General features: G+C 38.7%; 1 protein-coding gene across 1 annotated transcript in view; it reads right to left on the bottom strand.

Moving 5' to 3' along the window:
- Window positions 1-789: 789 nt before the first annotated feature.
- LOC102862324 (chromosome unknown open reading frame, human C1orf185) overlaps window positions 790-15,713 on the bottom strand; it is a 36,004-nt gene continuing 21,080 nt past the window's right edge. Inside the window, exons 4-5 of the mRNA XM_006879804.1 lie at window positions 6,846-6,882; window positions 790-1,184 (exon numbers count right to left, since the gene is read on the bottom strand). Coding sequence (XP_006879866.1) covers window positions 790-1,184; window positions 6,846-6,882 — 432 coding nt within the window. The remainder of the gene's footprint in view (window positions 1,185-6,845; window positions 6,883-15,713) is intronic.

Here is a 15,713-nt window from a genome sequence, read left to right as displayed (position 1 = left end):
ACAATGAATGAATGGAAATCCAAAATCTCTGTAGACTTCCATTAAAATTAATAAAAAAAGAGAAAAGATGATGTTCTCCCAGCACCATTCACACTAAAATATAATTATTGTTGTATACCATCAAGTCATAATTGACTCATAGTTGACCATCCAATGGGTTTTCAGAGCTAGTAAATCTCAGAAGAGACTGGCCCATTTTTCTTCTGTGGAACAGCTGGTAGATTCAAACAATATTCCTTTAGGTTGGCAGCACAATTCCTTTCCATTAGGCCACCAGATAGTTCCTACGTAAAAGATAGATGTGGGAGTAGGATGGGCAATCTCCCGAGTGATTAACTGCCTCTGCAAACCTTCTGGAGGCTCAGCTATAGATCGGTTCAGACTTGATGGTTAACAGCGATAGATAGGGAGGGAGGGAGGGAAGGAGGAAGAGAGGGGGAGAGAAAGGGGGGGGGAGAGAGAGAGAGAGGCTGTGACTCTTATTAAAATATATTTTGCTGATGATTTCTTAAAATATTTTGAATTGGAATGTTGGAATATATTCTTATTACTTATTATTTTCTTTGATAAAATACAGTAAGTTAAGATTGATATCACTGATTTTACTCCAGTTCTTCCTATAATTTTGTTTCTAGAAAATAAGAACCAGCAAGGAAAGCATGATCATTCTTCAGTAAAGAACAAAAAAAAAGTGATACTGGTGTGGACACGTTAAGAGACTCAGAAGCTGGTGATTCAGTTTTAACTTTACCTGATGATTGCAACATATACAAGGTTTCAAAAGAATAGTCATTCAACGTCATATTGAAGGTTTTGTATTTCAACATCTGTATTTCTTCGTGAAACTATTTCCTTAATGTTGTCATCATTTTGTTCATCAACATATGTCCTATTCTGTACATATTCAGTACATTCTTCTAATGGAATGGTTGACAAGTACATAAATACTTCTTGCTTTCGTGGTTCTTCGAGAAAAGGCATTTGAGAGTTCTTTTTCTCTAGACAATCATCAGAAAACCAATCTTCAGCTGCTTCTATATTTTGACTGTAACATGACTCAGATGGTAGTGTCGATAAGTTTGCAGTAACGCTGCTACAATTTGTTGTTGAGCTAGTCTGTGATGGGTCACAAATGGCATTATCTGTTGCAGGACAGAATTCATCTTCAGAGTGATCTTTAAGTTCTATAAATGAAATTAGATTTATATGAATATAATATTTATAAACCAAATCTTAATTATGAAGACAATTTAAAATTTTAAAATTCAGATTCTTTCAGGGCTATCATGAACAAGATAAAGTTTTTGAGAAAAATCTGAGTTGTTGGCATTACTGTAAGATATTAAATATTTGGGAAACTAGCAATATTTCACAATAGTGTGAGTGGTCAATAGTAGAAAAGAAAATGGTAAATAAAATTTAAGAAAGGACATATACTATACAATGCTGTTTTAGCAGAAAGAGATTCTAATGGGTTAGAAATCTTACTTCCAGAATGTTCCTCAGAATCTAAAAAGGGAGAGACTTTCTTAAGTATTTCTAGTTAAATATTATGTTACTTGAAAATGTAGTAGTTGTTATGTGCCATAGAGTTGCTTGTGATTCATAGCAACCCTATGTACAAGAGCCCCAAATGCTGCCCTATCCTGTGACAGCCTCGCTGTCTCCAACACACTCATTCCCACCACCCCAATCACAGAATTAATCCATCTCATTGAGGGTCTTCCCTTCCTGTGCCATCCGTCCACTCTCCCAAACATGATGTCCCTCTCCAAGGCCCAGTCCCTCCTTGCAATACACCCAAAGTATGTCAGATGAAGCTTCAGAATCCTTGACTCCAAGGAGCAGTCCGGCTTCACCCTCTCCAGGACAAACTAATTTGTTTTCCTAGCAGTCCATGGTATATTCAACACTCTTCTCCAGCACCACAGCTCAAAGACATCAATTCTCTTTCTATCATCCCTAGTAATATGTTTTCCGCGGTGGACCAATTACCATAATTTGATCCATAATGGCAAGGACTCATAGGATGGTTCTAGGCTAATAAAAGTAAAAACTAACATTTGTATATAATAGAAAATTAAACTCACTGACTATAGAATTGATTCAGATTCATGACAACCTTCCATTAAGTTTTGGAGGCTCTAAATATTTTTTAGGAAGTTCTGGTGACATACTAGTTTAGAGGGAGTTGTGCTCTAGGAGTTGGACTTCACCAGCTAGTCTGTGGGAAAAGATGGGCTATCTCCTCTCAGGGGACTAAAAAACTCAGAAACTGAATGGAGAATCAGTCATGAGTTCTGACTGATGGCAATGAGTTGACTTGAGCTAAAATCTATACTGGAGAACACTGCTTTACTACCAACTTTTTGATTAGCAGCCCATCACTAAACTATCAACCTTCCTGTAATAGTATTTCTATTTTGTTGTTGTTGTTAGGTGCCATTGGGTTGAGTACAACTCATAGCGACCCTATAACAAAAGATATGAACCCTGTTCCATCCTGTGCCATCTTCATACTTCCTAACACCCTAGAGCCCATTGTACAAGTCACCGTGTCAATCCACCTGGTTGAGGATCTTCCTCTCCTTCGCCAAATCCCCACCCTTTCCAGCCACATGTCCTTCTCCAAGGAACAGCTCCTCCTAGCAACATGTCAGGGAAATGTGTCCACCTCTGGTAAGTCAGTGACACCTCTGTGAGCACTGGCAGCAACTGAGGGGGACATAGGAGCTCATCCTTGCTGCCCTCACTGCTTCTTCCACTGAAGGGTTCTATCAAGTTGAGTATGACTCATTGCGACCCTATGATTCATAGACTTAAATCCTGCCCTGTCCTGTGCTAGCCTCATCATCTCTGATGCAGCTGAGCCCATTGTGGCAGTCACTGTGTCAATTCATCTCCTTGAGGTATCTTCTCTTTCATTGATCCTCTACCTTTCCAAGCATGATGTCCCTCTCCAAGGATTACATTTCCTAGTAACATTTCCCTGACATGGCCTGAGAATGCAGGGCAGAGGAGCTGCCCACACTCAATGACACAAGGACTAAACTGGAAGAGACTGCACCAACAATTTTTGGCCTTAGATTTAGGAATGATTGGCCTCTTCTGGGTACCTCCCCACAAAAGGAAACTAGACAAAGAAAAAGAAAAGCATAACTTATTCTTCTGCTATTCTTATTTATTGTGCAGTTTTCAGATGTATAGAAAATGACTGAATCAAGCACTCTTTAGTCTTCTAAAAGACATCAGTAATGTTGGTGTTATTATGTGCCATCGAGTCACTTGAGACTCATAGTGATGCTATATACAACAGCCCTAAACGCGACTCTGTCCTGTATCAATTGTACTGTCTCCGATACACCCGTCCCAATTACCCAAGTCACTGAATCAATCCACCTCATAGAGGGTTTTCCCCTTCTGTGCTGTCCTTCCACCCTCCCAAGCATGATGTCCCTCTCCAAGGACTGGTCCCTCCTCACAACATGTCCAAAGTATGTCAGACAAAGCCTCAGAATCTTTGCCTCCAAGGAGCAGCCTGGTTTAACCCTCTCCAGGATGAATCTATTTTCTTAGCAGTCCATGGTACCCTCAATACTCTTCTCCAGCTCCACAGCTCAAAGGCATCAATTCTCCTTCTAGCCTTCCTAGTAATTATCCAACTCTCTGATGCATAACAAGTGATTGCAAAGACCATGGCCTATATCAGATACACATTAGTCTCCAGAGTGACACCACTGCTCTTCAGTACTTCGGAGCGGTCCCTAACAGCAGACTTTCCCATCACAATACGTCTTTTAATTTCCTGGCTGCTGGTGCCAAGAGTGTTGACTGTGGAGCCAAGTAAACTAAAGCTGTGAGCAATCTCAATCTCTTCACCATCCATCTGGATGCTGCCAATTGGTCCAGTGGTGAGAATCTTTGTCTTCTTGATATTGAGCCTCAATCCATATTAAAGACTGTAGTCCTTGACCCTCTGCAGCAAGAGCTTCAGGTCCTCCTCAGTTTCAGCAAGCAGGGTTGTGTCATCTGCATAATGCAGATTGTTGATAGATCTTCCACCAATCCTGAAGCCACACTTCTCCTCATGGAGCCCAGCCTTCCAGATAATCTGTTCTGCATACAGGTTCAGAGGGTATGGAGATAGAACACATCCCTGGCGTACACCCTTCCCAATTTTGAACCATGCAGTGTTTCCTTGCTCTGTTGTGACGACTGCCTCTTGGTCCAAATATCGGTTTCACATTAGCACAATCAATGTTCTGGGATTCTCCTTCTCAGAGTCAGCCACAGTTCGCTATGATCCACATAGTCAAATGCCTTTTCATAACCAATGAATGCTCCTCTGTAATTTGGAGAGGTCTCTGACAGCAGACTTGCCTAAGGCAGTATGTCTCCTGATCTCCTGACTACTAATAACAATGGTGTTGACTGTGGATCCAAGTAAGAGGAAATTGTTGACAACTTCAATCTTTTCTCCATCTATCATGATGTTGCCTATTGGTGCAGTGATGAGGACATTTTTCTTCTTGATGTTGAGATGAAATCCGTATTGAAGTCTGTAGTCTTTTATTTTTTTCAGCAAGCACTTCCAGTCTCCCTCACTGTCAGCAAGCAAGGTTGTGTCATCAGTATAATACAGGTTTTGATGAGTTCTCCTCTGATCCTTATGCTATATTGCTATATTCTGTTTTTTAAAAAAAATTATTGGTTTTCATAATAACTCATTTACATTGTTTTGTTCATATATATTCTATTTTACATTATTTTCTTAAATTTCATTATTTTTTGTGTGTACCGTCAAAAACAGCTCAGGCTGTTCGTTCATAGGGTCGCTATGAGTTGTCTATGACTCGACGGCATTAAACAACAACAACAACAACAACCATCAAATCAGATATGACTGGTACGGGAGGAGATTGTTCCTCCTTCTCCAGCAGAGGATCTGGTGGATTTGAACTGTGCACCTCTGAGCTTGCAGTTGTAGCTTCGTGCCACTAGGCCACCAGAGCTCGCCTATTTTTTAAATTAGTTTGCTTACAAAGTTTATATACATTGTGTTTTCACACTATTTTTCATTCACATTGTGTTTCATGTATTCATTCTCATGCATTATTTTTAAAAAGTAATCACCATTGGACCTTGCCCATCATTACCCTGTCTTTTCACCCAGATCCTTCCCATTTGTTTGCCCCCTCCAACCAAACTGTGAAGCCCTGTGGTTTCCTCACCCTCCACTCCCCTCCTTGAGCTCCTGTACCAGTTGTCCATCTATGCCATATATATACATATATATAAAATGGCCTTATGCATTATTTGTCCTTATGAGACTGTGTTAGTTCACTCTGAATAATGCTCTCCAGCCTCTCAAAAGTTACGTAGTATTTTTCAAAATTGTTGCTCCTGTATGCTGTATAGTATTCCACTGTATGGATGTACCACAATTTCTCAATCCATTCCGTTGTGGTTGGACATTTGGGCTATTTCCATGTTCTTGCAATGGTGAATAATGCTGCTATGAACACTGGTATACAAATCTCTGTTTGTGTCTCAGTTCTAACTTCGCGGGGTATATTCCTATTAGTGGACTAGCTGGGTCATGATGCTATATTTTTCTTCATGGTCCAGCTGCTCAAATGATTTACTCAGCACATTTTAAAAAAAGCATCCAATACCTATTGAGTAAGTATGGATAAAGGATATGACCCTCCATACTTTTCCTTCTCAGGTTTTCAGATCCTCACATATGATATGGAATATATGGAAAAAAGTATGTCTTTTGACCTGCAGGCATTACTATGGCATCAGCTATGAGACTTTAGTGTATATTGTTGTTGCTATGTACCATCGAGTCAGAAGTGACTCATAGCTGACCCTCCAGTGGGTTTTCAGAGGCTAAGATCACACGGGAGGAGAGTGCTCATTCTCTCATGGCGCAGCTGGTGATCTTGAACCCCATGCCTTAGGGATTGCAACACAGTTTCTTGCCACTAGGCCACCAGAACTCCCTTAGTATATATTAATAAACAAAATTTTACAACTTTGTTACCTGTAAAAGAAAAAAAAATCTTTATCTAAGGTTATCTGACCTCTATCTTTGGTTCCTGAGAGTGAACCTTGGAATTCTGATAAGAATTCCAAACCTAATGCGTATGTCCAGAGAAGCAACCCAGGAAAGGGTTGGCCCAGCCTGAAGGATGATTACCTCATGGTGATTAGGTCAAAGAACCCACCTTAAAGTGCCTCAAGAACATCTTGTTGTAATTAGCTGACCTCAAGGGTATCTTGTGATCATCACATCATGGTGGGCTGGTCAGGGAGCTCTGCTATGGGATCATTCTGTGATATTGACTGGCTTTAGGGGACAAGGACTGCAGATTTGCATTATATATTACAACTCCCCTCTCCCACTGAAAACCCTTGACGCCAAATCTCCATTAGCTTCCTGGTTTGCAAAAACATCTGTTCTTAAAAACAAAAACAAAAAACCCCATTTGCTCTTGTGGAGTGATACAGACTCTCTGGAACACAGAAGTTCCATGTTGGGAATCCATGAAGACCTTGCGGGAGTCTTCTCTTTATAATGATCCTAATTTGTCTCTTTTTAATAAAACTGTAAATTAAAAGTACAGCACTCTCCATGAGTTTTGTGAGTTGTTTCAGCAAATTCTTAAACCAAACATTATTTCTAAAGAATAGATCTGGGGGTTCCTTCAGTCTCAATGTGTCCAGAAGTCTGGTTTTCCAATAAGAATCTGAAGTTATGTAAGTTTCTTGATTCCTTAAGATAAGAACTGCTATAAATTAAATAAGAATTCTTCTTTTAAAGTATTAAGAAAAAGTACCTTTTATACACGCGGCTTTCTTTTTTCCGTTCTTCTCCTAAAAAAAAAAAAGTTATTTATATTTTAAAAATGGAAAATAATTTTAAAAATACATCATTTTTTAAAGTTATTTGATGTAAAAATTTCTACAAGGGCACTCTGGTGGTCTGAAGCTGATAAGAAGCTGCACTACAATGCCAAAGGCAGAGGGTTCAAATCCACCATCTGTTCCACAGGAGGATAGGCTATCTCCTCCCATGTGATTTACTGCATCTGAAAACCCACTGGAGGGTCAGATATGAGTCAGCTCCAATTCTACATATACCACCACCACAATAATGTATTCTAAAAACATAATAAATAAGAGATATCTTTCACCAAAAGATATTAACAGAAAAAGAAAAATCGAGGTGTCATCCAAAAAAGAACTTGAATTGGTTCAGGAAGGCAGTTTCCAGCACAGGGGATGAAAAGGTGAAGAAGAGTTCAAACGGGATCCTTTCTATCTTCATTAGTTTGTAATCACTTGGTCAGAATTGTTATTAGTTACTGTTAAGTATCATCAGGTCAATTTGTTTGACATCAAAATAATAATAATAATAATTCCTAGACTTAGTACTTTCATGTCAATATATAACCACTGATTTAAAAAAAATGAATTATAGCTGAAGACCTTTATAAAAATGGGAGTACTCTCTTAAAGGAAATAACACATTTGTTTAAACAATACATTCCAGATGTGTTCTGGGAAGGGTAGTGGTGCAGTGGTTCTCATACTTTAGGGCCTCAGAATCACCTGGCAAGCTTGTTAAAATGCTGGTTCATGGACACAATCCCAGACTCAAATGACTCTCTGAGAGTGGGGTTTAGCAATCTGCATTTGTAACACACACTTTGCAAGTGGTTCTGAAACAAACGTTCGTCTCTTACACAATTAAAGAATAAAACTGCCTAATGTTTTGGGTGATTGAAATTTAGAGTGACGATAAGGCTGAAAAATAGTGTTAGCTAGTGTGTCTTTGGTGTTCCCCCCACCCAATAATTTTTGTGATTTGAGTGAAATAATACAGAGTAAAATTGGCTTTCCTTTCAACCATTCATAACACATTTTTTATTTTTTAACACATTTTGTTTTATAGCATTGGTTATGATACCCACCATGTAACTGTAGTCTCACTTCCTTATGATTCTTGTTGCTATTAATCCATCTATCCTACTTTTCCTGCTTTTTTGACCTTGCCCTTTTATCTTGTAGGGTTGATTGTTCTGTAGGATGAGTTCCTAATTACTGTTATGGTTTACTTTATAGGTCTACCTTATATTGACTGTAAACTCAGCCAGACAAATGAGTTTTGTCCCACATCTGACAGGTGACTAGGGGTCATATTCTCAACAGTTTCAACAGCCTCTGTTAGAAAACTTGGCCATTTTTATATTTTTTAATTTTTTGTCACCCTTTTCTTCTCCTCTGTCCATGACTTTCTACTGTGATCAGTAGATTGTCAGCTTGTGGGGTGTTTGTTTGTTAGTTTTCTTGTTGTGTGCCATCCAGTTGGATCCAAATGGCACAGGAGGCGACTGCCCATCCTTCTCCAGTGGAGCATCTGGTAGATTTGAACCACACACCTTCAGAACTGCAGCACAGTTTCTTGCCACCATACTACTGGAACTCCCTTCAGCTTGTGTTCTGAGGGGAAACTGTTAATACTTTTTGCTGATCTACACATCACCTTTCCCCCAACTCCTTAAAATTTGCTTTAGACACATACATATAAGCATTTTGACAAGGACTTTTCTAAAAACTCATTTTTATTCATTATTATTATATACCAATGAGTCAGAGCCAACCCATAGCTGACCCTCTAGCAGGTTTTCAGAGGTAGTAAATCACACAGAAGATTGTCTATCTATCTCCCACAAATAAGCTGATGGATTCAAACTGCCTGCCTGCGGGTTGGCAGTATAACTCGTTACCTCTAGGCCACCAGAGCTCCCTATGAGCTTCCCAGATTTATCTTGTCTGGTTTTAGGACTAGACTAGTTCAGTCCTCTTCAGTGGTTTGAATCCATCAGCCACTTCATGGAAGAGAAACATGTAACGTCCTACTGTGTATGATGTCTCCAAAACTCATTGGAGGGTTTAAATCTATTTCAATTCAAAAGCAATGAGGTTTTTTCTTTTTATACTTTAACAGTTTTGGTTCAGACTCAGTAACCATCTATCAGGCTGCCAATGATGTACATCGCACAGGATGAGCCTGCCTATCTTTCTCCCAAGAAGCCACTGGTGCATTTGAACCACCAGGGACATACAGCCTTCATATTAGCAGCTCTACTCACCATGGACTATGCCACCCGAACCCCCTTTCACTCTAGCCCAATAGAAAGATTGTTTGTTGTTGCTTGCCTTCGAGTTTAGCACAACTCATAGTGACCCTATGAACAAAAGACCTGAAGCCTTTCTATAACTACAGTCATTTCTCAAAGTTCATAGAATTTCCATACACATGTGGTTTAGGAAATGGATGCCACTCCTGCTTACAAACCTGTCATAAACTGGGAGCTTCACTAAACACAGTCCACCATTGTCATATCATTTGACAACCAAATGACACAAGTTTCAGCATCCCAACAAACCCAGATTACCTCAGTACAGCATATTGACAGAAGAGTGCTGTACCACTTTGAGGAATGTTCCTCCAAAATATAATAACAATTGACTTTTAAATGCAAAGGCCCTCCCTAGGTCTTGTTGATTCTAAACAAGATGCTTAAATAAAAAAACAACCAATATAATGTGTTGTTGTTATGTGTCATTGTGTCACCTGCTACCTATAAGCGACCCTCTGTACAGCAACTCTGAACCCTTCCCTGTCCAGATGAATATGGTAAAATCCCTTGTAAATTCTGGTGGACCAGTGGGTAAGGAGTTTCATTGCTAATCCAAATGCAGGTAATGGTCTGTAGGGAAACGCGTTGTTAACCCAGAAGTGGTGCCGCAAACGGTGATTCAAATCTACCAGCGGCTCCACAGAAGAAAGATGGGCTATTCCTCCCATGTGATTTACAGTTCTGAAAACCCTCTAGAGGGTCAGTTTTGAGTCGGTTCCATCTGAATACAATGAGTGAATTCACATGTAATAACCTAAATCTATCATGAGGATTAGCCAAAATGAAGCACAAAAATGTTACTATCATGAAAGATATAAGATAAATGTTGGAGATTAAAGGTCAGGTGACAGGTTCAAGACACCTAAATGCTTATGTTCTAAAAACTTTGCATCAGGAAATGGAAAGAGTAGAGTAAGTTCTTTTAAAAATGTCTATTTTTCGTCTAGAGGCAGAACAAAACGCTAGGAAATAGTTTTCTTTGCTGTTGAGGCCTTCACCTGATTGATGGCATATCATTAAATGTTACAGAATTATAGACGCAGGTGACAAAAATGAGTTTATGTAAAACTCAAGTAAAATCTGAGTTACATCTTTAGTTAATTTCACTTTGGCCCTGTCAATTTCCTGCTTTTGACAGTTTACTTCTGTACGATATTGCATTAGGAGAAGTAGTGCAATAGGTACAAATCTATCATTTACAAGTTCTTGGCTCCACAGTCTTTTAAGAATATAAATTCAAAACAAGTAAATTATATTTACAACAAAAATTTGAGTATAAAATTTATAAATATATTCAATTACAAGGGCACCAAAACCACTTACAGATACAGATGATAAATAATATGAAAGAGCTCTAAATGGAAAACTACAAAATAAAATGAAAGAATATATTATTAATAACAAAGTAAACTAGGTTCATAAATTGGAAGAATCAATGTTTAAACACTTATTCTCCTTACATTGATTTAGAGATTCAATTACATTCCAATAAAAGTCAAGCAAGCATTTTATTTATTTATTTATTTTTTTATGTGTGTACCATTAAATCGGATTTGACTGGTACAGGAGGCGATTGTTCCTCCTTCTTCAGCAGAGCATCTGGTGGATTTGAACTGTGCACCTCTGGGATTGCAGCGCAGCTCCTTGCCACTAGGCCATTAGAGCTCACCCAAGCAAGCATTTTTAAAGAATTATTGGAAGCAGGAGTGGCATCCACTTCCTAAACAATGTGCTTCTGGAAACTCTTTGAACTTTGATAAATTATAATAGTTATTGAAAGGCTACAGGCCTTTTGTTCATAGGATCGCTATGAGTCATGCTTGACTTGATGACAATCAACAACAACAACATAGAGAATAAAATTAAAAACTTAAAATATTTATGATTTACTACAAAGTTACAGGAATCAAAACAATAGAGTTGCTTAAGAAAAATAAATAAATAAAATATAGAACTCAAGAAAGAGACCAACAGTCTATAACAATAGAGGAAGACCACCACTCAGGAATAAGAGGAGAATATAGAATACATGACTAGCTGCTTCCATGAATAATTGACTCTTTTGCCATGAAACCAAAAGAACTTCATAATACCCTGTTTGCCTGGTTACCATTATTGAATATTTTGATCAAAGATTCTGCAGAGTAATGCTTATTAAATGGAGGGAAATGCAGAAAAGTTTGAAAATTCTAATAGACTCTGGACAGCTTGGAGCCATGAAGGTTGGATAAACTGCAGAGACTATTATTCTTAGATAATCTTTAACTTTGAACTAAAGATAACCTCTGAAGCATTCTTAATATCAAGCAATAGTTTAGCATTACTTGTAAAAAATATTTTGCTTGAACACTATACTCTTTTAAAATCTATCAACACTGTGCGTCAGATTCAGGCCACAGTCTTTCTGATCATTTGCTATATATCTGAGAGCTGGACAATAAATAAGGATGATAGAAGAATTGATGCCTTTGAGCTGTGGTGTTGGACAAGAGTACTGATCATCCTATGTACTTCCAAAAGAACAAATATGTCTTGCAGAAAGTGTGGCCAGAGTGCTCTTTGGAGGCAAAGATGATAAAGCTTCACCTCACATACTTTGGCCATGTTACTAGGAGGGGCTATTCCTTGGAGAGTGACACAATGCTCGGAAGGGAGGAGGGTCAGCGAAGCAGGGGAGGACCTTCAACCATGTAGACGGACACAGTGACTTCAGTAATGAACTCTCGCTTGTCGGGAAGTGTGAGGATGGCACAGGAAAGGAAAGGGTTCAGATCTGTTGATCATAGGGTCACTATGGATTTTACTAGACTCAATGGCACCTAACAAAAACGACACAGAATCAAATTGACAATAGCGACTCAAGAGATTAGATAGTTTTGTGCTCATGCGAAACCTATACATAGACCAGGAAGCAGTTGTGCAAACAGAACAAGGGGATGGTGCAGGGTTTAAAATCCGGAAAAATCTACATCAGGGTTGTATCCTTTCTCCACCCCTATTGCTGTATGCTAAGCAAATAATTTGAGAAGCTGAACTATATTAATAAGAGTATCACATCAGATTGGAGGACGATTCATAAACAACTTCTGTAATGCAGACTGCTTGCAGAAGATGAAGACGACCTGATGTACCTGCTGCAGAAAGTCAAAGACTATACAGTCTTCAATATAAATTACATTTCAACATTAAGAAAACAAAATTCCTTACCACTGAACTAGTAGGCAACATGATGACAGATGGAGAAAAGATAGAAGTGGCCAATGATTTAATACTTTTACTTGAATCCACAAAGAACACCTATTTTAGCTGCCATCAAGAACTCAAGAGATATGATGCATTGGGAAAATCTGCTGTCAAGGGCTTTTTTAAAGTGCTCAAGAGTAAGCTCAAGAGCAAGGATATCAGTTTAAAGACTAAGGTGCTCCTGATTCAAGCCACGTTCTTTCCAGTTGCTTCCTACGCATCTGAAAGTTGGAAAATTAATAAGGATCACAGAAAAATAATTGATACCTTTGAATTGTGGTGTTGGCAAAGATTAATGAATATCCCAAGGACTGCCAAAATAACAAACAAATCTATCTTGAAGGAAGTGAAGCCACAGGAATTTGCTCCTCAGAGGCAAGGATGGTGAAACTTTGTCTTGCTTACGTTGGGCAAATTTTCAGAATGAACCAATCCTTGAAAAGGACATCATGCTGGGAAAGGTCAAGGGTCAGTGAAAGAGTGTAAGACCCTCAAAAAGATGTATTGATGTGGTAACTACTACTATGGTCTTGAGCATGACAGAGATTATGAGGATGGTGTGACAGGACAAGGGTCAAGTCTGTTATTCATAGTGTTGTCAACTTGATGGCACCTAATAATAACACACTTTGGGATCATCCAGAACTGGGCTTACATTTTGATTAGTGAATCCCATCGACTACTGCCATACATGAGACATTCAGTGTATGATTTTTAGCAAATGAATGGATATGGAATTTAATACTTCAGATGTGTAGGGACACTGACATCTTATTAGCTTATCTATTGTTACAAGGTTGATAAACCTGATATAACATCACTAAAAAATATTGTTCTTTTCTCCAGATATGTCCCAAAACATCCTAGTGGCAAGAAGCTGTGCTGCAAACTCAAATTACACAGGCTTCGAGGCCACCAGATACTCTGAGGGAGAAAGAGAGGCAATCTCCTCTTGTGCAATTACTGCCCCTGAAAACCCACTGGAGGATCAGCTATGGGTCAGCTCTGACTCTATGATACACAACAACAACAACAACAACAACAACAGAAGATCCCATGAACAGGAAACAGGAATCATGTCATATCTGCTCTATCCTCAACAATATCTAACACGTTCCAGCACATTGTTACATTCACTGTGTCAATCTATCTCCTTGAGAGTTGTACTGGAGGGTAGTAACTATATTTAGTATTCCCAGTAGAAAAGCATATAAACTGGAATATAATGAAGGATTTAAGAAATCTTTGTTGAATGCACACCCAGGTTTATCGCAGCTTTGCTCACAATAGCAAGGAGTTGCAAACAACCTAAGTGCCCATCAACAAACAAATGGATAGATAAGCTGTGGTATATTTGCACAACGGAATACTACACTGCATTGAAAAACAAAAATGGGTGACCCTGGAGGACATTATGCTGAGTGAAATATCTCAGTCAAAAAAGGACAAATACTGCATGGTGCCACTGTTGTAAAACAGGACTGACCTTGGGGTTGGGGGGAGACTGAGAAAGATGGGTTCAATAATGTATACTGCATTGAAACAGATGAGGGAGAAAACTGTTTAAAAGGAATATGTGATCAGGTATTTTTGTCATAAGAGGAGTTGAGCACGAAGGCTGCATAGTGGAGTGGACCTGGGGGGAAGGATTGTGAAACAATGAAAGAATTTTTCTTTTCTTTTTCCAAGAGGGTAGTGTACAAGGAGGGGGGTTGGGGAGGGGAGAAAAGTGCAACAAAGAAAGAATGGAAATCCAAAGTCTCTGTACATTTTCATTGACATTAATAGTAAATTTAAAAAACATCTTTGTTGAATCTACAACCAGGAGGGGATAAAATAGATGAATGGGACCTTCTAAGAATCAAATCCCTATGCACATCCAAAAACTTCTCCAACAGGGTAAAAAGGGAAGCCACAGATTGTGCAAAAATATCTGGTAATGACATGTCAGACAAGGGGCTAGGGGCTTGTATCTAGAATTTATAAAATACTTGAGCACCACAACAAGATAAAGGTAAATAATCCAACTGAAAAATGAGCACAGGATATGAACAGACACTTCACCAGAGAAGACATTCAGATGGCAAACAAACACATGAAGAAATATTCAAAATCCCTAGCTCTAAGAGAGATGAAAATCAAAACAGCTATGAGATATCATCTCACCCCAGTCAGAATATAGCAAAATGTAACAGAACAGAAAACATCAAATGCTGGTGAGGTTGTGGAGAAACTGGAACCCTTATTTGCTGTTGGTGGGAGTGTAAAATGGTGCAACCACTATGGAAGGCTGTATGGTGCTTTCTCAAAACGTTGCAAATAGAAATATCCTATGACCCAAGAATTCCACTACTGGGAATTTCCCCTAAAGAAACCATGTGGCTTTGTTTGCAATAGCAAAGAGCTGGAAACAACCCAAGTGCTCATCAACAAATGGATAGAGAAGCTGTGGTATATTTACACAATGGAATACTATGCTGCATTGAAAAACAAGGAACTCATGACATATTGTTCAAAATGCATGACCCTGGAGGACATTATGCTGAGTGAAATATGTCAGTCACAAAAGGACAAATATTGCATAGGGCCACTGTTATAAAATGGGACTGATATTGGGGTTGAGGGAAGACAGAGAAGGAGGGGAGGAATGATGTATACTGCATTGAAACAGATGAGGGAGGGATATATGACAGGGTATTATTGTCAATACAGGAGTTCAGAATGAAGGCTGCTCAGTGGAGTGGACTTGGGAAGGATTGCATAACGATGGAAGAGTGTTACTTTGTAAGGAAAAGAGTGTGGGGGGAGGTTACAGAGATCTTAAGTCTCTGTAAACTTTCATTAAAATTGATAAAAAAAACTTTGAATTTATAACATAGTCTGGATAACTCAAATGTCTAAATCTTTTTCCTTAGACATATCTGACAAATTTTCAGTTTCTTTTATGCCATTTTTTCATTATCTTTTGCATACATCTTCTTTCTCATAACAAGAGCACTAAGAGAAATACTTATTCTCAGAAGAAATATATACATATTTATTATCTCTATATATCAGAAAGTTTTGGATGATCTTCAGCAGAATCTTGCTTGCATGTGAAATCAATGACACTGTTCTGTAGTTTCCACACTCAGTTGGGTCATCTTTCTTTGGAACAGGAACAAATATAGATCTCTTCCAGTCAGTTGGCCAAGTGGTTGTTCTCCAGATTTCTTGGCACAACTTGGTGAGCACATCCAGGGCAACATCTGTTAT

Source organism: Elephantulus edwardii, unplaced genomic scaffold, assembly GCF_000299155.1.
Source record: "Elephantulus edwardii isolate Elephantulus edwardi_28Jun2011 unplaced genomic scaffold, EleEdw1.0 scaffold00005, whole genome shotgun sequence".
In the NCBI taxonomy this organism is placed as follows: Eukaryota; Metazoa; Chordata; class Mammalia; order Macroscelidea; family Macroscelididae; genus Elephantulus; species Elephantulus edwardii.
This window is presented reverse-complemented; position numbering and strand designations above follow the sequence as displayed.